The sequence below is a fragment of the Manis javanica genome, chromosome 13, assembly GCF_040802235.1.
Source record: "Manis javanica isolate MJ-LG chromosome 13, MJ_LKY, whole genome shotgun sequence".
Taxonomy (NCBI): domain Eukaryota; kingdom Metazoa; phylum Chordata; class Mammalia; order Pholidota; family Manidae; genus Manis; species Manis javanica.
Genome location: NC_133168.1, coordinates 18,700,440 through 18,723,943, shown reverse-complemented (window position 1 = coordinate 18,723,943; position 23,504 = coordinate 18,700,440). Strand labels below are relative to the sequence as shown.

Below are 23,504 nucleotides of genomic sequence, written 5' to 3'. Positions count from 1 at the left end.
GCAAATGCTCAGTAAATATCTGGAATTAATAAATTAGGACAAGGTTACTGAGGACTATAAGACAATGCTAAGAACAAGAAATAGTGTGCTGGCCATTCAATGAATGTGCTTTGTCTTAGAAAGAGAACTAGCAGGCATTTAAAGCAAAGGAGTTCCGTCTAGGTGTGGGTTAACACTAAAACACTCATTGACACCTGTCCCAATTCTATTCACAATCTTGAATTCTTACATAAATGTTCAGAAATCTTTAAAAATAACACAACAGGCAAAAGCTAAGAACCATAGCAGCTTTATTTCAATGGAGAGTTACAAGGTGGCCTGTTTATGAAATATCTTTACTGTGAATTCTTCATGCTGTGAAATCAACAAAATATGTACAATTCAGCTATAACACTTAACAGTGTTATTTGATGAAGAGATTGAAATGGTCCTGAAAACACAGAGGAGATGAGAACTTGGCAAGGAATAACACCTATGGAGTCACATGAAGACAGAAAAGTGTCAGAGATTGTATCTTGAATTGCAACAGTAGTATAATTATTTAAATATATATATGCATATTTCTAGACTTGACTTCCTCTTAACTAATACTTTTCCTTATCTATTCCCTGATTATATTCACATTTATATTGGCCTATACTCACATTTACTTTTGGAGGTATTATAAGTAATTTTCCAGTTTGGGTTTAACATAGTTCATCCTTACTGCTTAAGAAATTCCACTATGATCTGTTTTCCTGGAGGTAATTGGATCTTAATTGCTGTATGTAGCCTTTGCTTCAGTGGCTTGATTTTTAAGTTAAAGCCTCACTTCCCTTATACATTACTCAAAAAGCCTAAGACTTTATTTTTTCCAGACTGAAGAAACACAGCAGGAGTGGCTTCCAAATACACTGTATGTAAAATATAAAATTGTCTTCCAGGGTGAAAGAGCATTACAATTCTGCTCTCACTTGGAAGTTCAAGACTCAAGACATTTTTCATAAAATGGAAAAATTAATTTGAACTGAAAAATCCACATTCTCTCAATCCATCTGCCTTAAAACCAAAACACCGACCTCTGAACTTTGGTTTTTAGAACAACTCTCTCAGGCCCAGCCAAGGAAGCACCCATGACTTGGATTTTAATACTGCACCCTAACCAGTGGCAAGAGTGAGCCACCACCAAAAAAAACAAGGTCACTATCTCTCAGCACTTAGTTACAAGGCTTTGTGGGTTAGAATAACCCTAAGCACTATGACAAATAATGCCTGACATGCCAATGGCTGGCACAGCAGAAGTTTATTTCAGATCACGATCCCTCTCATGGGCTCCTTCACCTTGTGCTCCTGCCATTTGGGGCCTCATAATCTCCTCAGCCATTGGAAGAAGAAAACCTGAAGACGCACACTACTTCCTAAAAGCAGGGACCAGAAGTGACACACATCACCTGTGTTCATACTTCACTGATGAGAAGTGATTCCTAAACCAAATCTAAGTGCAAAGGGAAAACAGACTAGAAAGTGTGCCCCTGATGGGATGGCAGCTTCCCAGTGATGAACCTGAACTATGGAATGAGAAGCATGAATTTGGTGTACAGTAACCATACTACTACAAATATCAAAAAATGATTTATGAACAGCTATTTTTTTCTGGATATTTTATTAATAAGGACAACATATGTGAGCTGACAATAATTAACTACGATTTAGTCACTCATTCAGCAAATGCTTATTGAATATCTACTATATGCCATGTGCTGGGCTGTGAACTAAGGAAATAAGGGTAGCACTCTCAATCCACTGTAGGAGACAGGACAGAACAGAGCTAGAGTACCCTTAAATAAGGCAAGTACATTTTTAAGATTCCAATGTAGGAGCAACCAGACACAGAGACAGAGAAAAATGAAAACTTTTAAGACACTTTAATCCTTGATATGACCTTAAAAGTCATTAAAATCATCATCAAAGGAAAAGTAAGAACTTTGTTGGACTACCTTTTACTTGAAATTGTTTAGCATTTTTTTTAAATACATGTAGAAGGATTGAAATATTTTTAATACCTGAGCAGCCTAAAGCTTCAACTTGGTCCTAGATTTCTAAACAAATAATTATAAGAAGTGTGAAAAAAGACTTCACACATGGAATTGGATTTGGGTGCCCTGGAGAAAAAGTAGAGTTCAAATGAAAGAAGAAATGAGAGGTGTTCCAGGTCAAAGGAACTCAAATAGTGCTAGTTGGTACGCGGCGTCAGGGCCATCACTGTGGCTGGGAATGACCAGTTAACCCTGAGGGAAAGTGAGGGCCCTCAGCCTAGCTTCACTCAGCCTATGATTTCTCTCAAAAGAGAAATCAGGATGATCTTCACTGGTGAACTCTGACCACCTCAAGGGCAAGGACCATAGTTACCCTTCAGCTCCAACAGTATCTGTCCAATTGTCCAGGTTAAGAGAATGGAACAAAATTGAATATGTGCATCTACTTGCTACTTATAAACTCTACAGTATACCTTATAGTGAGAGGTAGTCTTTTAAGGATATCTTGACTTTGAAAACCACATGTTGTCGGACTGAGATGGGAGGCAGGTGGATCCTCATATCTGCCTAGGATTGGAATACTTCCTTACAAATCAAATTTACTGGAATCATTTCTTCCCTTACATCTCTCTTGCTGCCATCCTCTCTTACTTAGTGTGGTAAATATGAGATATTTTTCTACATTTAATCTTCACTCAGGAAAATTGCCATTATCTATTCTATTAGCCCTAAATATTTGAAAAATTGGACAAACTATCAGTTAAAAATATATGGTGGCATTCTTCACATTTGTGGAACAAATTCTGGTAATGTTGACTATTTCCAATATCTAAAGGGCTGTTATTTACTATTTGTGCTGTTGTAGAAGGAGGAAGAGTTGTATGACGCCCTGGCTACGTTTCTTATAAGCAATAGCAAGGTGGTATAAGGGTCACAATTCTATCAGTTTTCTGATAAGGGCTCCAATTCATAAGCACGGTGATGGGACTTGTTTTTCTCTAGGCAGAACTAGGGTTGAAATTAGACTGATTCGGGATCATGGTCCTCAAAACCTTGGCTGCCATTTGGGAGGACAGTGTTTCTTTTTTCCTAGGGAAATAAAAAATCTCAGCTAGTGATTGATAATTAATCAGTCATAACTCTCTTCTGCTAAATCTAGACACCACCTCTGAATACTCAGCCCAGCTCTCCAGCAGCCAGGACTGCGCTGAGGTTATATGAGGTGAAACTATTTGCCTTTCCTATTATATCTGAAGTATCTCACCTGCAGCAGCTTAAAAAGAAAAAAATAGAGTCTGGTAATATTTACAGAGACATCAGTGCCCTTTCAAATCCTGATTAGTGCTATTAATCCTTATAGACTCACATCAATTTGCTGGAAAATGGTGAAGTCTAATCAGTCATTTTCTAAAAGAGACTGTGACTGATAATAGTTCAGCAACTAAGAGGGTTCACTGGGGTAAAAAGAAATAAAACTAAGTCCCTTTTACCCCCTTAGTAACCATAATATTGAGGAAAAAGAAAAGGAGGCAAAAGCTGGCAAACTAATATGGTCAATAAAACTAATATGTGTTCAAAGTTAAAAACAGAAAATAAATGTGAACGTGAATTTGAAAAACAGTAGTGCTATATAAATGTCAGGAATCCTTTGAATTTTTATGGGGCATCAACAGTACATTTATAAGTGCAATTTCCCCAAAACTAGAAACTTTCTCTATCTTGAAACTGAATCAAAACCCCATACACACATACCCTTCTTTCAGTCTTCATAAAATCATAGCATAAAAATCATAGAATGTTAGGCCAAAAGATATTCAGAAATAATGAAGTCCTAATGTCTTGCCTGAGGGTTTTAGCCCCAGACAAGTTCACTGTGGATTCTGTAAGACCTAGAAATGACATGAAAAGTTCTCAGGGTGAAAGGATTTACATCTGGCTTTATTCTCCTGGTGGCAGGTCGAGCACTAGAATCATGTTTGCATCCAATAGTCTGCAGGTCCGTAATCCACCTCGTCTCTCTCTCAGCTCAGCACAGAGCAGAGCTCTTTATACAGTGACTCAGTCAATAATAGCTCATTGCCTATGGGTGTGGAAGCAGTAGCCTGGCAGTGGCCCAATTACATCATCAAGTAGTTTAGGGTCAGGTGAAGATTCTGGCTATAGGAACTTACATTTACCCCACAAATAATTATACAGATAAGAAAACTGAGACCCAAAGGCATAGTCTCTTTTTTGGGGCCACACGACCAACCAGCAATAGATCTGAGATGTGTTCACAGGTCTCTGCTTTTGACCTCTTGTCTTGCCAATGGGTTTCAGCCACAGGCAAGTTCAGTATGGATTCAATGTGACCAAAGAAATGACAGCAGAATGTTCTTGGGGTGAAAGGGTTATAACCAACTTTATTCCCACCGTGGCAGGTCAATCACTAGAATCCCGTTCACTCAGAGCGAGCCTTCGTGCAGCAGGCTGCTCTCTGCCTCCGGGCCTCTCTGCCCTGGCAGCCATCTGGTCTCTGTCCTCAGTGCTGCCACCACACTCCAGTCTCATCTCTGCTGTTCTGCAGCCTTGTATCCATGCCACAGTGTCGCCCAGAGCACTAGGCAGGGCTCTCTAGACTCAGTAATGACACATTGCCCACTCATGTGTAGTGAGCTGGCCAACCAGGGCCAGGTGAGAATACTAGCCACAGGAACCTTCATTTTATCCATACCTCTCCATTTCATTACTATACACTATCTTTTGCTTTTCAACCTGAAATAGGTTGAACCAAAAAAAGTACACAAAGTAGATACTGGCCAACCTCCCTCTTATCGAACATGCACTTGGAGGCAGTTGGAGCAGAGCCAAGTGGTCTGAGAGAGCACTGCTTACCCCCCAGGTGGAAACCCAGGAGAGAACCCCTGTAGCCCTGCAGACAGCTAACATGCTCATTCCCTTGGGTCTGCCCCAAAAGTACATTGCACTGCAAAAGATTTCAAAGAAAAATCTATGCACAGCACAGGAAGGAGCCCAGATCTTTTCTGGGGAATTGAATACTTCAGTGGTGTCTGTGGAGGAAGGGAAGGTTCCTAGAGCCAGGATTCTCAGCTGGCCCTGGTCAGCTTGCTTAATACCCACATGTGGGCAATACATTGTTCTTGACTCTATTTAAAGAGCTCCACCCTGTGCCCTGGGCTGCACAGCTGCAGGAGAGCAGAGACTGGAATAGTGGCAGCCCCCAGGACAGAGACTGAGATGGCTGCAGGGGGGAGAGGCCCAGAGGCAGAGACTGGCTTGCTGCACGCAGACTGGCTCCGAGGTGGACAGGATTCTAGTGACCTGCTGTCAGGGTCTGGGGTTTGTCTTTGAGGTTTTGGGGCAATGTGAAGAGCAAAGAAGGCAGTGGGAGTCATCATAGAGGGTGCTCAGAAGAAGCCACCTTGATTAAAGATGGTGGTGTGAGAGGAGAGACAGAGGCTTCCTCCTAAAACTGGATACAATTAGAAAATTTAATTGGCACAACTAATCCTGAGAGAGCAACAGGAAAGAGGATGCGTCAGAGTGCACACACCTGGAGAAAAGAGCAGACCTCACTGATCAGGGTAACATACCAGAGCTGTGGCTCCATGGGACCCGAGCCCCTCCCCTACCCCAGCTCACCGGCGGGAGGAAGAGAAACGGAGCAGGGAGGGAGTGGAAGGCTTGGGACTGCTGAATACCTAGCTCTGGAGATCTGTGCTGGGAGCACAAACCTACATTTGATGGTGCTTTCATGAGACTCGCATGACTACTGGGTTGGAAAGTTAATACAGGCAAAGTTCCTGGGGAGACTGGTTTTCCAGCTGCTCGTGGAAAGCATGGATCCATATCTGGCTACTCTGGGACAAAAACTTATACCTGTGTGCCCAGCCCACTGGCTCAGGCAGTGGAGACAGGCACAGGAGCCAGGAGGCGGGGAACAGCTCTTTCCTACCCCCAGTACCACTCCCCTGCGACCCCTGACATTGCTTCAGGGGCTCAGCAGCTCCAGAATAGAGCTTCTGGACACTAGAGGGCACCATATACAAACATGAAACGCCAAAGGAACCTTGTCCAGGGTAAAATTGTTAATACAACTCCCGAGAAAGATTTAAATGATATGAACCTTGTGACTCTTCCTGAAAGGGAGTTCAAAATAAAAATAATCAATATCCTAATGGAGGTACGGAAAGATATCCAAGAACTCAGGAATGAATTCAGGTCAGAGATCCAATTGTTAAAGAACATGATTGAGGGTATTAAAAGCAGGTTGGATACGGTGGAGGAGACAATAAATGAAATAGAAACTAGAGAAGAGGAATACAAAGAAGCTGAGGCACAGAGAGAAAAAACGATATCTAAAAATGAAAGAATATTGAGAGAACTGTGTGACCAATCCAAGCGGAACAATATTCGCATTATATGGATACCAGAAGAAGAAGAGAGAGAAAAATGGATAGAAAGTGTCTTTGAGGAGGTAGTTGCTGAAAACTTCCCCAGTGTGGGGAAGGAGATAGTCTCTCAGGCCATGGAAATCCACAGATCCCCCTACACAAGGGACCCAAGGAAGACAACAGCAAGACACATAGTAATTAAAATGGGAAAGATCAAGGATAAGGGCAGACTGTTAAAAGCAGCCAGAGGCAGAAATAAGATCACATACAAAGGAAAGCCCATCAGACTAACAACAGACTTCTCAGCAGAGACCTTACAGGCCGGAAGGGAGTGGCATGATGTATTTAATGCCATGGAGCAGAAGGGCCTGGAACCAAGATTACTTTATCCGGCGAGATTATCATTTAAATTTGAAGGGGGGATTAAACAATTTCCAGATAAGCAAAAGCTGAGAGAGTTTACCTCCCACAAACCATCTCTGCAGTCTATTTTGGAGGGACTGCTATAGATGGAAGTGTTCCTAGGGTTGAATAGCTGTCACCAGAGGTAGTAAAATCATGGTAGGGAGGGTGGAGCAGCTGATTGTGAGGCAAATGCAAAATTAAATTGACTATCCCCAAAGCCAATCAAGGAAGGGATAGAGAAAAAGTATAGAATCTGATACCCAATATATAAAGAATGAAGGAGGAAGAAAAAGGAGGAGAAATAGAAAAGAACCTTTAGATTGTGTTTGTAGCAGCATACTAAGTGAGTTAAGTTAGACTCTTAGATAGTAAGGAAAGTAACCTGGAACCCTTGGTAACCATAAATCTAAAGCCTAAAATGGCAATAAATACATACCTATCGATAATCACCCTAAATGTAAATGGACTGAATGCACCAATCAAAAGATATAGAGTCACTGAATGGATTAAAAAAACAGGACCCATCTATATGCTGCTTACAAGAGACTCACCTCAAACCCAAAGACATGCACAGACTAAAAGTGAAGGGATGGAAAAATACATTTCATGCAAACAATAGGGAGAAAAAAGCAGTTGTTGCAGTACTAGTATCAGACAAAATAGACTTCAAAACAAAGAAAGTAACAAGAGATAAAGAAAGACATTACATAATGATAAAGGGCTCAGTCCAACAAGAGGATATAACCATTATAAATATATATGCACCCAATACAGGAGCACCAGCATATGTGAAACAAATACTAACAGAACTAAAGGAGGAAATAGACTGCAATGCATTCATTTTAGGAGACTTCAACACACCATTCACTCCAAAGGACAGATCCACCAGACAGAAAATAAGTAAGGACACAGAGACACTGAACAACACACTAGAACAGATGGACCTAATAGACATCTATAGAACTCTACACCCAAAAGCAGCAGGATACACATTCTTCTCAAGTGCACATGGAACATCCTCCAGAATAGACCACATACTAGGCCACAAAAAGAGCCTCAGTAAATTCCAAAAGATTGAAATCCTACCAACCAACTTTTCAGACCACAAAGGTATAAAACTACAAATAAATTGTACCAAGAAAGCAAAAAGGCTCACAAACACATGGAGGCTTAACAACATGCTTCTAAACAGTCAATGGATCAACGATCAAATTAAAATGGAGATCCAGCAATATATGGAAATAACACACACAACAACAGCACAAAGCCCCAACTTCTGTGGGACGCAGTGAAAGCAGTCTTAAGAGGAAAGTATATAGCAATCCAGGCATATTTAAAGAAGGAAGAACAAATCCAAATGAATAGTCTAATGTCACAGTTATCAAAATTGGAAAAGGAAGAACAAATGAGGCCCAAAGTCAGCAGAAGGAGGGACATAATAAAGATCAGAGAAGAAATAAACAAAATTGAGAAGAATAAAACAATAGAAAAAATCAATGAAACCAAGAGCTGGTTCTTTGAGAAAATAAATAAAATAGATAAGCCTCTAGTCAGACTTATTAAGAGAAAAAGAGAATCAACACACATCAACAGAATGAGAAATGAGAAAGGAAACATCACGACGGACTCAACAGAAATACAAAGAATTATTAGAGACTACGATGGAAACCTATATGCTAAGAAGCTGAAAAACCTAGAAGAAATGGACAACTTCCTAGAAAAAAGCTGTACTTCTTATACTGCTACAGTGCTAATTCATGGTTGCATAAATATTGAAGACGCACATGCATGCGGCCTTCATGGCCAGGTATCTGGCCTTCAAGGCCCTTATGTAGCTCCTTTCTCATGGGTACAACATGCTGTGTTTTCAGGTTTCTGAAGGCCAGACATATCTGGCTCCATACAAGGCCTGACATATTTGGGGTGAAGCAGAGGACGCCATCTTCATAGAATAGTAGGGATAGTGGAGGTGGGGCTTCCTTATACCTGCCACCATGGGACTAAAGTTGGGTACAAACCCTTTCACCCCAAGAACATTCCACTGTCACTATATGAGTCTCACTGAGTCCATAGTGATCTTATCCTGGGCTGAAACCCATTGGCAAGAGAGTGTCATTAAGCTGGGTTAAAAAAAGTAATTCCATTTTTATTTTATGCTAATACAACCTTGAGCACAGCCAGCTTAAATGACAGGCACTTTGTGAAGTTCATTTTTATTATTCTCAGCTGAGAAGTAAATAACACTTCTACAGGTTAGTGAATTTACTGAGAAGTAAATAACACTCCTTCATATTAAAAGACTTTATTTGCTTGCAATAGAGACTCTCTATTGACTAAAAGCTTATCTATACTTCCCAAGGCAGATTGTTTTTCCCCATCAGCTTTCAGGGAGATGCTGCCATTCCATACAGGGCAAAGGAAAACCATCTGATAAAAGAGATGCTGCAAAGAGAGCTCCCAGTAGCCAAAGCTGGAGCAATTTGAGCTACAAAACAAATAATGTGGTATGGGTTTATGAGCCAAAGAATAACATAAATATCTGTGAGTCCATACTGATATAAACAAAGAATGTAAATAGACATCAACAGCACTTTCATAAAAGTAATTTTCCCCAAATTAGAAACTACTGTTCCCTTGTGTCTTGCCAGTGGGTTTCAGCCCCGGGCAAGTTCACTATGGAGTCAATGAGACCAAAGAAATGACAGTATAGCGTTCTTGGGGTGAAAGGGTTTATACCCAACTTTATTCCCATGGTGGTAGATCGATCACTAGAATCCTGTCCTCTTGAGCAAGTCTGCACGCAGCAAGCCGGTCTCTGCCTCTGGGCCCCTCTGTCCACACAGCCATCTCAGTCTTCATCCTCGGCACTGCCACCACTGCAGTCTTGTCTCTGCTCTCCTTCAGCCTTGCAGCCGTGCCACCATGTTGCGGAGAGCACTGGGCAGAGCTCTTTATATAGAGTCACTAACAACGTATTGCCCGCACATGTGTAGTGAGCCAACCAACCAACCAGGGCCAGGTGAGAATCCTGGCCACAGAAACCTTCACTTTATCTACACCTTGGAATCCTTGAATCATAAATGTATACACATACAAATAAAAAAATAAATATACATTTCTGAGTAAGTAAATAAGTGATGAAGACACCAATCTTCCTTAAAAAGGAATTCCAAAAAATATATGTACACATTCCCCCCTCAAGGAGGTAGAGCTTAATTCACCACCCTTGAGGGTGGGCTAGACTTACGAACTTACTTCCAAAAAACAGAGTGGGGAAGGGGAAAACAGTACCTTTGCAGTGGAGGATCCTGGCAAGAGACGCATAGCCATGTGGTGAAGGGTAACATTCCCAGGATGTCATGTAGATTGGATATGATGGAATGAGAAGGGTGCTTCACCGCCACAGTACTCTTTCCAAAAAGCCGTAACCCCAGTATAATCATGAGAAAAACATCAGACAAACCACCATCAGGGGACACTCTACAGGATACCTGGCCAGTACTTCTCAAGACCATCAAGGTCATGAAAAATAAACAAAGGGTGAGAAATCATCACAGATTACAGGACACTGGGGAGATGTGACAGCTAAATACAGTGTGATCCATAATTCTGTAACATATTTCTATGTTGAAAGATAGCAACTACACTAGCTGGAGTGAGCATTTAATGATATAGATAATTATCCAATAACACTGCTGTATACTTGAAGCTAACATAATATTGTATATCAACCATACTTCAATAAAAAGAATAAATCAAAATAAATAAATAATATGATGTGGTATCCTGGATTGAAACACAGAGAGACCATTAATGGACAAACTTAGTAAACCCACATAAAGTCTGGAGTTTAGTTAATAATAATGAACAATGTCAGTTTCCTCGTTATAATAAATGCACTATGTAATGTAAGATGTTAACAATGTGTAAAATTGGCTAATGGGTATACAGGAACTCTCTGTATAAGCTTTATAATTTTTCCATAAATATAAAATTACACCAAAATTTAAAGTTTGTTAAAAAAAACAGATGGTGCAAATTTATCCCCTTGCATTCTCCTGTCTGGAGCAGGGCAGCATTTTGTAGCCAAATCCAAGAAATACAATTAAAAAAGGCTTGGGAAAGCTAAGTGAGTTCCGAAGCCATGGTTGGAGTGGAACATTACACTGTACAACAAAAGGAGAAGCAGCATTTGTCCTTCACTGAACAAACTAAGTATTATTTGTGTAATAGTCTGTGAAGCGGAATATGTTCTGAACCTAACAAAAATTGAGGCTCTTCTTGGTAGGTCAGCAAAACTGATATGGTAAAAGCTCAAATGAATAAGCTAACCAGATTTCAAAGAAACAAAAGTGTGCTGACTATCCAATAATGACTATGTTTAATTGTAGAAAAGATTCAAATTGAAAACATAAGTTTTAGACAAACTCTTCAAATTTGGGAAATTTCTCTAAATTCTCTTTATAGTTACCAAGGACATTATAATAATACCTGACTTTTATATTGTCGTCTCCAAAGAAGTAACACCATTTTGCCAGTCAGTTGTATCACCTTCCTGCCACCCATCCTCTCAATGACTTCCTTTTCCCACCCAGGCCATCCCCTGCTTTCAACCCTGTAGTCAACCTCCCCCTCTCCACCCATCCCTGCCAAGTCTCCTGGCCTAATTGAAAGACTCTCAACCGACTTCTTTCTGAAACCTTTTCTGGATTTGTTTTCCGAACAATAATCCCTTCAAAAGAGCTTTTGAATGAATGGAACTGACTTAATGGGTAAGGAGGCATTTATCTGCTTTCATGTAGATGAGGACAACTACCTGTATAACTTGCCCTTTTTCTCCTCATTTGCACAGAAACACACAACTGTGTTTCCAAAAGATGCAAGGTAGGCCTGGGCATAGCTTGTGACACATGTGGCATGAATTTTCTTAAAAATAGTTCTTAAAGTCAAATTCACCAGCCAACTATGAATGTTTACCAAAGAACTATGTTAAGGGGACTGACAAACGCACAATATTTTGATCAATATATATTATGCTTACATTATGTTTCATCACTTTCACTGTTGAAGAATACATTTTAAAGGGGTAGGTTAAACATTCAAGGACACAGGCACATGTAAATACCCTTTAGTTCAGTATGGAGACAAGAAATCCATTAGTATATCTACATATGAGCATGCTCAGCAAACAGTAGATTGAACAAATGTTTACTGAGTACCTTTTAGGTGTCAGGAAATGTGCAAACACTTTGGCAAATGCTGTCTCATTTAATTCTCCCTATAAATGTGTAAGGTAGTTATAATTTTCCTCATTTTTCAAATTGTGAAACCAAGCTTCCAAACATCAAATCACCCAAGGAGAGTTGATGTGTTATTTAAGGTAAATAATACTAGCACCTTTAACTGATAAACCACAAAATATCAGTAATTTAACCCTACAAAATGTTATTTCTCGCTCATATCAAACATCTAATACAAGTCAGAAGGGGAAGGGGTTGTCTTCTGCTCAACCTGATTGGAGACTCGGGATACAGCCACCTCATCCATGTGGCGGGTGGAGGGAGATTCAGAGCAATGATAGCACGTTAGACATCTTAGCACGAGGGCTGAGGAGTGGCACCTACCACTTAGGCTCACATTCTGTCCCCAAAAATGATCTTTGTTCTGTTAATAGGGAAAGACTGAATACTTTCTCCCTGAGATAGGGAATAAGATAAAATGTTTGCTTTCATTACTGACAATAAACATAGTATAGGGAAGTCTAGCTACTTCAGTAAGGCAAAAAAAAAAAAAGCATACAGAAAAGGGGAAATAAAAGTGTTCCTATTTGCAATGACATGATTGTATCTGTAGAAAACTCTGAGAAGCTACCCATAAAGTCATATGACTCATAGGTGAGGTAGGCAAGGTTGCATAACACAAGGTCAGCACACAGAATCAATCCCATTTCTACATCCTAAAAATGAACATGTAGAAACTTAAATGAAAAACACAATACCATTTAGAATCACCCCAAGAAAATAAAATACTTAGGTATAAATCTAACATAACATGTGCAGGACTTGTATGCTAAAAACTACAAAATGCTAAGGAAATGAATTAAAGGGCATTTGAATAAATAGAAAATAGATACTCAAAAGTTGACATAGCTGAAGGGAAAGATTGGCACATTCACAATTATAGTTGGAGATTTTAATAGTCTTTTGTCAATAATTGATAGAACAAGTTGACAAAACATCAGTGAATGTATAGAAAACTTGAATATCACTGTCAAGCCAATCACATGGAAAAATCACAGAATGCACATTCTTTTTAAACACACATATAACATCAAGATAGACTATAAGCTGAGCAATAAAATAAGTCACAAAAAAATTTCAAATGATTGAAATCATACAGATCATGTTTTGTGAGCCTGAGTACAATGGAATTAAAAGCTAATTTTAAAACAACCTGTAAAATGCTTAAATATATTGAAGTTAAGAAATTCAGTCCTAAATATTGCATAAATCAAGTAAGAAACCATGAAAGAAATTAGAAAATATTTCTGACTGAATGATAATGAAAATACAAATATTAAAATTTATAGGATACAGCTAAACAGTGCTCAGGGCAAAATTTGTAATTGTAAATGCTTCTATTTTTGGTGAAGAAAGTTTTAAACAAATTATCTTACTTTTTACATTAAGAAACCAGAAAAAGAAGGGTGAATTAAACCAGAATAAGTATAGGAAGGAAATAACAAATATAAAGACTGAAAGGAATTAAATGAAGAATAGATAATACAGGAAATCAAGTCATTCAAAGGCTGTCTTTGCAAAATCAATAAAATTGAAAAATCCTTATCTAGACCTGATCAAGAGAGAAAAAGTATAATTATGAATATCAAGAATGAGAGCAGGAATATTATTATAGATATTTAAGTCATTAAAAGGATATGAAAGGAATGTTGTGATTAACATTATGATTATGAATCTGATAACTTAGATGAAACAAATTCCTTAAAGAACATAAATCACCAAAAGTGACCTAAGAATAAACAGAAGTCCTAAGGAGCCCTTTATATGTAAATTGAATTTATAATTAAAATCTTCCCACAAGGAAAACTCAAGGTTCAAAGAGATCCACAGGTATATTCCACCAAACATTCTCAAAAGAAATGACATTAGTATTTCTCTAAGTCTTTCAAAAAGTTTTTAAAATTCTTTTTTTTTAAGACCAGTATAGCCTCAATACCAAAACTGGTCAAGATGAGTACAGGAAAAATATTCAGAGCAATATTTCTCCTGAACGTAAATGCAAAAAATAATCCTTAACAAAATATTAGCGAATCAAATTCAACAATACATAAAAAGGACAATATACCATAACTAACTGGGGTTTTTCCAAGACTGCAATATTGGTTTTACTTCCAAAAATCAACTATTGTAATTCACCATATTAACAAAGTAAACAAAAGATATCATAAAATCATCCGAGGAGTTGGAAAAGATATATTTGATAAAATTAAATATCCAATTATTATGAAAACCATCAGCAATTTAGGAATAGAAGAAAATTTCCTCAAAATAGTAAAAGGGATCTAAGAAAAACTTATAGTTAATATCTTATGAATTATAAGTGATGAGCATCTCCCCCTCTGAAATTGAGAACAGTAAGAATGTCTACCCTCATCACTTTTATTCAGCATCTTACTGGGTTTCTAGTCAGTATGATAAGGCAAGACAAAGAAATGAAAGCAATAAAACTGGAAAAGAAATAAAACTCCTCTATTTGCAAAGACATGATTGTTTGCATAGAAAAATCTTAAAAATTAATAAAATATCCACTAGAATTTATGAGTATTAACATGATCACAGATTCAAAATTAATACCCAAAAATCCATTGTATTTCTCTACACAAGCAATAAATATGAAAATTGAAATACAAGTACCATTTACAAAAATATTAAAATACATAGGAGCATATTTAAAGAAATATGTATAAAATCTATACCCTGAAAATTATAAATATTACTGAAAGATTAAGAAATACCAAGTCAACAGAGAATGCTACTTTGTTGTTGGATTGGAGAACACACAGTATTGATAAATTTTAATTCTCCTTTTATTAGTCTATAATTTCTACACAACCCCATCTAAAATTCCAGGAGGGTTTTGTAGGAATTGACAGTTCGATTCTAAAATGTATATGGAAATCCATAAAACCTTAGAGTAGCCAAAACAATCTTGAAAAAGAACAACATTGGATTCACCTAATTGCAAAACTTAGTTTAAGAGCTCCAATAATAAAGATGATGTTATACTGGCATAAAGGTAGATCAAGGGAACAGAAGATAGGATATAGAAATAGACTGACATATGCAGTCAGTTGATTTTTTATACAAGGCACCAAAACATTTCAATGGTGAAAGAAATACTCCCAAGAGGTGCTAAAATAACTAGACATCCCTATCAGGGGGAAAAAGTAAACACCTACTTCATATCCGAAGGCAAAATGTATTTAAGAATTTTTGTGCTCTTTTATCCCCCTCACCCTCCCCATGTACCCACCCCAACCCCTCCCCCATGGTAACCACCAGTTGACAGATAGCAACTGCACAGTGGGGGTAAGGATTTAATAATATGGGTAACTGTTGAACCACCGTGTTGCATACTTGAAACCAATATAAGATTGTATATCAACTATACTTCAATAAAAAAAGAACTCATTTTTCAAGCAATTAAAATAAATTTATTCAAGATGGATAGTGAATTGTTGGTTCACAAATTCAGGAATTTCCTGGGTGAAACCTGAAATTGGCAAGGAGAGACTAAAGAGATAGACTACTCCAGACGGCTAGGTCACACATTTAATAAGCAGGGGAACTTACATACAAGGCTTGCATTCAAGATGAATAGATCTCCACACCTGCCTCCCAGAATCTTAAAAGTTTATCTAGAAGCCTTACCTGGGTTCAGTCACCCATACCATCCAGATGGTCTCAACAATACTTTGCTCTCTCAAGGATATGCCCTTGAATATGGCTCCCCCTATGGGAGAGGTAGGGAGAGTGTACATTCCGAGGACAGGGCAGGAGATGAGAAGCCTCCAGTTCCCCTGAACAAGCCCATGTCCTTTTGCTGACCTCCTCCAACATGAACATAGAAGAAAAAACTATTAGGCCTCTAGAGGAAAACATAGAAAAATTTCTTTGTAACTTTGAGGCCACGTCTTGGGACACAGGAAGTGCTAATGCCAAAGAAAAAATAGATAACTTAGAAAATTAAAATCTGCTCATCAAAAGTCATCACCAAAAAATACAAAGGCAAACCACTGAGTAGAAAATGTTCACAAAACACTGTGCTGACAAAAGACTTGTGGCCAGAATGTATAAACATCTCCTAGACCTCTATGTACTACATTTGCTTGAAGTTTTACAATGATATGTTTTCCCTGTTATTCTGAATATAATAACCTCAAAATAACCACACACCATGTCACAATCACAATTTAAATAAATAGAAAGGAGAAAGAAAATAAACAAGCCCTTGCTTCAGTATCTCCCCACACCTTCCTTTGATCTGATCAAGTTGAGACGTACACTACTATCCATCCTTCCTTCCCCTGGACAGGCAAAGAAAAGTCTTTATGAAGGTTGCAGAAGTGAATTCAAGAAACGATTAGATAAAATTAGTAATTGCGAGAGCAAGCTGCCACTCCTGAAACAACAATAAAGCACTTGGCTCATATTGGAGACTTTTTATTTTTATTGAGGTATAGTTAACACACAATATTATATTAGGCTCAGGTATACAACTCAGTGATTTAACATTTATATACATTACAAAATGCTCACCATGGTAAGTCTAGGTACCGTCTGTCACCGTACATAGTTATTGCAGTGTTATTGACTATGTTCTCTATGTTGTACTTTACATTCCTGTGATTTATTTATTTTACAACTGGAAGTTTATACCTCTGAATCCCCTTCACCTACATGACCCACCTTCTGGCAACCACCAGTGTGTTCTCTGTATTTATGAGTCTGTTTCTGTTTTGTCTTGTCTTGTTTTGTTCATATACTGGTTTTGTTTTTAGATTCTATGTTGGAGATTTTTTACTGATTTGGAAAAACTGGGGCAAAATGAAAACAATGAAGAGATGAAAGAATATTTATGTTGAATTATTGGTAGTTATTGAAAACCAGTAGAAGACTAGATAAGAGGGTGAAATAAAAAATCAGTTGAGTGTCCTCGTGGCCTCATCTCCCTAATGCTCTGACCATCAGTGGGGTAGTGTAAGTCAGAGGCTCCAAAGCATACCAGTAAATGGGAGCAGAATGCTCTGACCCATTTGGTTTACTGTGATTCTCTCCTGTTCATAATTTTCATGAAAACCTATTTAAATATGGCTTTGGACCACACTGGTATTTTCCATGTTGTAATCAGAACAAAAACTGAAAGTAATAAACCCCCCCAAGAAGTTCCTGCTTTAAGTCCTGATAGGATATGTCCATTTTTAGCTATGATAATTGCAGTTAACTTTCCATTCTGATGGACTAATAAAAGTTTGGTGTGTTGATATTAGTGTTTGGATAGGTTTTGCAGAATGTGTTCTGAGTTAAGTGTTATTATAATTCCTCCACCCCTATCTACTATGTGAAAGCTAAAGAGACTTAAGAGATTTTCAGGTGCCATTTAAACAGCAGTATTCTAATTAGAAATCATACTACCCCCTAAGGAGTTGGTGGTGATTATAAAACCATGGGTTATTTTCTTAGGAAGGTAAAAGTCAATTGAGGATGGATCATTTCCTAAAATAGACTGTATCTTGGCCCCTCACTGCCTTCAACATGATCCTTTAAATTATTCGAGAAATTCTACTTACCCAGGGCCTCCAGGCCTCACCTACTGACTCCCAGACTCTTCCATACTGCTTTCCTGCTTCCTCTTTTACATTTACTCACTCCAAAAAATGCTCTGTGTCCCAATATAAAGAAAATTGAGTGTAGCAGCAGAGAAAATTGTAACCAGACCGGCAAAAAAAGACAATCTCTCATTTTAAACAGAAAGCAGCCTTGACCCCATATCTCCCTCCCCAGATACCTTATTTCTCTGCTCTCCTTTTCTGCAAAACTTTTGAATTGCCCTTATCCAATGTTCCTATTTCCTCTCTTCCCTTTATTTCTTGAAACCACCACATTCAGCCTTTCAACCCCTCTACTGCATCACACTGCTCTTGTCAAGGTTTATCAATGTCATCCACTTTGCCTAGCCAATGGCCAAGTCTGATAAGCTTTCTTCACATAGTCTTGGGACCCAGTTATCTCTTATTGTTCTCCTCCACTTCAATAGCTGTTCTTCTCTGCTTTGCTGGTTCCTGACCTTTAAAGAGTGAAGAGCTCCAGGGCCCAGTTCTCAGACTTGTTCCATCTATAATCTCTCCCTAAGTGCTCTTACCCAGCTGCTCAAAAGGCTGTGTTATATCTGTTGTTATGGAACGAAGTACAAGATACATTGTTAGTGGAAAAAAGATTAAAGATGGCAAGCTGGATGTGTGCAGAAGTTTGGGGTGACTGACAATACAAAGATACAAAACTCCTATTCTGAAAGGCTTGGACACAAAATAAACACATTTAAGACACATTAAAGAGCTGGCAATGTAGCCGCAACCTGTAATGTTTTTGCAAATTTAACGAGAGGCATTTAAAAGAATCAGTCAGACATCCCACCCTCCAGAAATGTGTTGCCTGCTGGGGGGAGTGAAACATAAATGATCACAAAGTAACAAAGAAAATGGTGTCACCAGAGAAATAACAATTAGGACTTATAGGAGCTTGGATAATTACACCAGCTTTTAAGAGCTCTGTGAAGCTAAATTATTTCTGATTTTCTTACTGCATATTTCCAAAATAACCACGTTTCCTAATTTTCTCTATTATCACATTGGAATTTGTAAAGTTTTTGTCCCTTATCCATGTCACTCTCTGTATTCTCAATCTGCCTATCAGAGTGGAAAAGCCTTTTTGTTGAGAACTACTCTATCCAACAAACCTGTAGAACTCAAGAAAGACATAATTAAGAATAGTTGTATAAAGAAAATAATTTCATTTCATTTTATTATAGAGAAAGGGGTCAAAATGGAGAAATAAGTGCATGGGATATAGGGGGAAATGTAGAGAGGCTGCCCCAAGCTGATAAGGTAGCTCAGCTGGAATCTGAGCCCAGGTCTGAGTCCAAAGCCTACCCTTTAAATTGTACAGCCTGCCTCAAATAAAAATGCAAATTTAAACTGATTATAAACAGAGGGAAAGGTTCCAATGGAGAAGAAAACATTTAATTTACAAGAAAGAGGATATTGGTGGTGAAGCAAGTCCTGTGGGAGAACTAGAGAAACACAACACTTCGAAAAGTAGGCGAATCCACAGAAACAGTGTAAAAGCTTAGTAGAAACACAGAGGCATGACAATTCTCAGGTACCTGCAGAAAGATAGACTGTCTTAAAGACAATTGCCCCATTTTTGGTCTTTAGTGAAATCATTATTGTCTATATCTAAAAGTTAATGGTACCCATCTCCCTCTATTCTTGGTTCTGCCCAATGGGCAGGAGAAACCAGCTCTAGAGCCAGCTCGATCTCACCCTGGCTGGAGATTTTGATGCCTGCCCCTTAACTTCCAGTCCCCCCCCACCTACTTTCACTCTCCAGTTCACACGTGCCTCACCTGCTCCCATCCTCAGTCTTTGCTAAGATAATTGTGTCTGTTAGGCCTAATCCACATCAGTCTGTCCCATCTTAAAACTGCTGAAACACCAGTTTTGCTTTGAAATTTTCCTGGGCCTAATCCTTCAGTCAAATCACAGAATTTGATCAGCATTCTAACCAACAGCCATTAGCCATGAGTATTCCTATACAGATTTTGATTGTCTTGTTCTTATAAACATATATTTATATTTGACCTTACTCTTTGTAAAAAGCCTTTACAGTTAGGCACTCAATAAATGTCCCTATCTCATTGACTGTCCTGCTTAATAACAGCCATCCAGGAGACAAGATGATAGGTAGGTAGATGGATAGATAGAGAAATTGAAAGGACACAAATGTTAAACAAAACTAAACACATTTATTTTTATGTAGAGATCTTTGAGTTTGGCAGTGATGCCATTTCATAGTCAATTTACTCATTACTCTGAGAACAATTTGCCATAAACGTCAAAGCATATGCTTTTTTTCCCTTTTCTCCTACGAAATACACAGAGGGATATGTAAAGTATCAGAAATAATCAGAAAAATTACACAATTCCATTGTGATGCTAATATCTTTGGAGCTGAATATTTGCTATGAAACTTTAAAATCTGGTTGGAAGTCTGCTCATTATAAACAACACAAGTTTTTTCTTCAATGTAATGGTCCCTGAATTTCTAAGTTCTGATAGAATGTGACTATATGTCTCCAAATGTGAAATAGGCTTTTTATAGATATAAATAGATCTCTATATGAATTTAATAAAAAATAAAAGAATTCAGGTGGCAAGATAGACAGTATTTGGTTATATCTTCATCAGAAAGAGTTTAGAAACTTAACTTTTATAAAAGTATCTTTTAAGGAATAATGTAAAGCTGAACTTTATATTCAGAGATAAAAATGGAAATTATATCAAATATGTGTAAAGAATTTATGAATCTCAAGATATTATCAGGTTTTCCAGAGGGGAAAAAAAAAACAGGGCTTTTTCATTAATTAACCAGTAACATACTATCTTCCAGGAACCCTCCATCCAGAAGAAATGCTGTGGCACTTCCCTTTACCCATACAAAAAAGAACACAAGAGACTACATAGCTGAAGAAACTAAAGCCTCCTTACAAATGAGACACATTCAAGTCTAAGTAGTTTCCAGCTGAAGGAAATTAACCAAGAGCTTCTCCACAGTGCCGAAGGAACAGGGAAAACATGAACACCACTAACTGCACCACAGAAGCCAGTGCGGCCGTGAGACCCAAGACCGTCACTGAGAAGATGCTCATTTCTGTGGCTCTGGTGGTCATCACCACCCTGACTGTGTTGCTGAACTTGGCTGTGATCATGGCCATCTGCACCACCAAGAAGCTCCACCAGCCTGCCAATTACCTGATCTGCTCTCTGGCTGTGACGGACCTCCTGGTGGCAGTGTTGGTCATGCCCCTGAGCATCATGTACATTGTCATGGACAGCTGGAAGCTAGGGTACTTCATCTGCGAGGTGTGGCTGAGTGTGGACATGACCTGCTGCACCTGCTCCATCCTGCATCTCTGCGTGATTGCCTTGGACAGGTACTGGGCCATCACCAATGCCATTGAGTATGCCAGGAAGAGGACCGCCAAGAGAGCTGGACTGATGATCCTCACCGTCTGGGCCATCTCCATCTTCATCTCCATGCCCCCTCTGTTCTGGCGGAGTCACCGCCAGCTCAGCCCGCCCCCCAGTCAGTGCACCATTCAGCATGACCACGTCATCTACACCATTTACTCCACACTTGGGGCATTTTATATCCCCTTGACTTTGATACTGATTCTCTATTACCGGATTTACCATGCGGCCAAGAGCCTTTACCAGAAGAGAGGATCAAGCCGGCACCTAAGCAGCAGAAGCACAGATAGCCAAAATTCTTTTGCGAGTTGTAAACTCACACAGACTTTCTGCGTGTCTGACTTCTCAACCTCAGACCCTACCACAGAGTTTGAAAAGATCCACACCTCCATCAGGATCTCTTCCTTCGACAATGATCTAGATCACCCAGGAGAACGCCAGCAGATCTCTAGTACCAGGGAGCGCAAGGCGGCACGCATCCTGGGACTGATTTTGGGTGCATTCATTTTGTCATGGCTGCCATTTTTCATCAAAGAGTTGATTGTCGGTCTCAGTGTCTATACAGTGTCCTCTGAAGTGGCTGATTTTTTGACATGGCTCGGTTATGTTAATTCTCTTATCAACCCTCTGCTCTACACAAGCTTTAATGAGGACTTTAAGCTGGCTTTTAAAAAGCTCATTAGATGTCGAGAACATAATTAGATTGTAAAAAGCCAAGAGGCATGATTTTTACCAGCTCTGTGAGTGGATGGGGGAAAGGGTGCACCTCATTAATTCTTGAACACACTTGGTTCAGGAAATTTGTAAGTATGTGTGGTCCTGTTTTTTGTTTTGCTCTGTTTTGTTTGAGGTGTGTTATTTGGTGTGCTGTTTTCTACCTCTGGTCTTATTTGTGGCACATAATTTCAAATAAATATTATCATACAAAAACAGAAATTTCATAGAAGTAATAATAAGGTAAAATAGAAACTACCTTTTTTAGCCATTTAAGTTAATCCTGCAATTAAAGATTGCCAAAATAAATCTTCAGTTGAAGAATTTCTTTTTACTTATAAATTAAATACTTGACAACATTCCCTTCTGTGACATTAAATCTGAGGTTATGGCTCCATGTGCATACAAATTCCAATGGGAATTGCATGACTACATAAAGCATAAAAAGTGTATGTGCTGTCATCTACTGCTTGCAGACCTGAGCTAGAGTTATTCGCCGTGATACATAGCCCATTCCTTCCAGACACAAATAATAGAGCTGGCATGTCCTTTTTAGTTCATGACTAAATAAGCTTCCTTATTCTCTAAAAGGAACCTGGAATGAATACACTGGCACTTTCATAGGCCTTTGATTATGAATATGAAACATAAGCCAATAAGAATCTAAATCTACTTTGGTCCATGTGCTACTATATTCCCTGGCAGACACATTGGGCCCTTTCCCCTTCTAAGTCCCAGTGAAGCTCTCACTCTGGCAGGATAAAAGTGGGAGTACCTGATAAATTTGGAGAACTTTTAAAGCAGCTTAATGGAGTGCAATGATCAAATGAGGGCATATATTACCTAAAGACCTTCATTGGAGAAATGTTACCCATGAAATTACCAGTTGTGTAGTTGAAAAAATTAAAAGTTGAAAATCTATGCTTACAAGCAAAGGCAACTCATCAGGAAATGAGCATGGAATTCTGTCTCCTGAAATCGCTGTGTCTTCCATCCCTGACTGCACCCTGAGGCCATGCACTGCAAGGCTCGACCCTGCCTCTCACAGCCTGGATGACTGCCTTAGTCACGCGCAGGAACTCACCACTGAGTCAAGAGCCGTGACGGAAAGGACTGAAAGTCTGTACATTCCCGTATGCTCCTCAGTAAAGAACTGCCCTGGGCTCTGCTCCTCATCTCTCCTCTGCAGCTTCTCCCCGTCTCTGCACTCTTCACACACCATCTCTCTTCTTTGTGTGCTGAGAAGACATTGGTTTGCCCTCTCTCCACCCTCACAGTTCAGCCCTTAAATCTATCCTTCTCGACTTCTCTGTGATCTTCCTCTCATCGTCCCTGTCCCACCTTCTCTCCTCTCACCACCCCTTCCTCTCCCCACTCTTTAACCTCACTGACTTATTAGTTTGCTCAGGTCTCTTGGACACTGGTGCACACACACCTCCTTTGGCCCTACTTCATGTGCCGGCTCCTGCTTCGTCTCTCTCCCGACTGCCGCCTGAGAGTCATCACACGTCACTCTACTCATTCTGCTCACTTCTCTCCTCTCACTGACTCTTCTAGCCCTTGCCATCTGAGTGCGCCTCTGCCAGCTCTTCTGTAACTGACCTCCCAAAGGTCATCGGCGACTCGCTAATAGGCAACTGCTATGTT

The 23,504-nt window shown here is 39.1% G+C and overlaps 1 protein-coding gene across 1 annotated transcript in view; it reads left to right on the top strand.

The window, feature by feature from the left end:
* HTR1E (5-hydroxytryptamine receptor 1E) overlaps nucleotides 1–22,373 on the top strand; it is a 65,881-nt gene extending 43,508 nt beyond the window's left edge. Inside the window, exon 2 of the mRNA XM_037013655.2 lies at nucleotides 20,563–22,373. Within this exon, the coding sequence (XP_036869550.1) occupies nucleotides 20,748–21,845 (1,098 nt within the window). The 5' untranslated portion in view covers nucleotides 20,563–20,747 and the 3' untranslated portion in view covers nucleotides 21,846–22,373. The remainder of the gene's footprint in view (nucleotides 1–20,562) is intronic.
* Nucleotides 22,374–23,504: the final 1,131 nt, after the last annotated feature.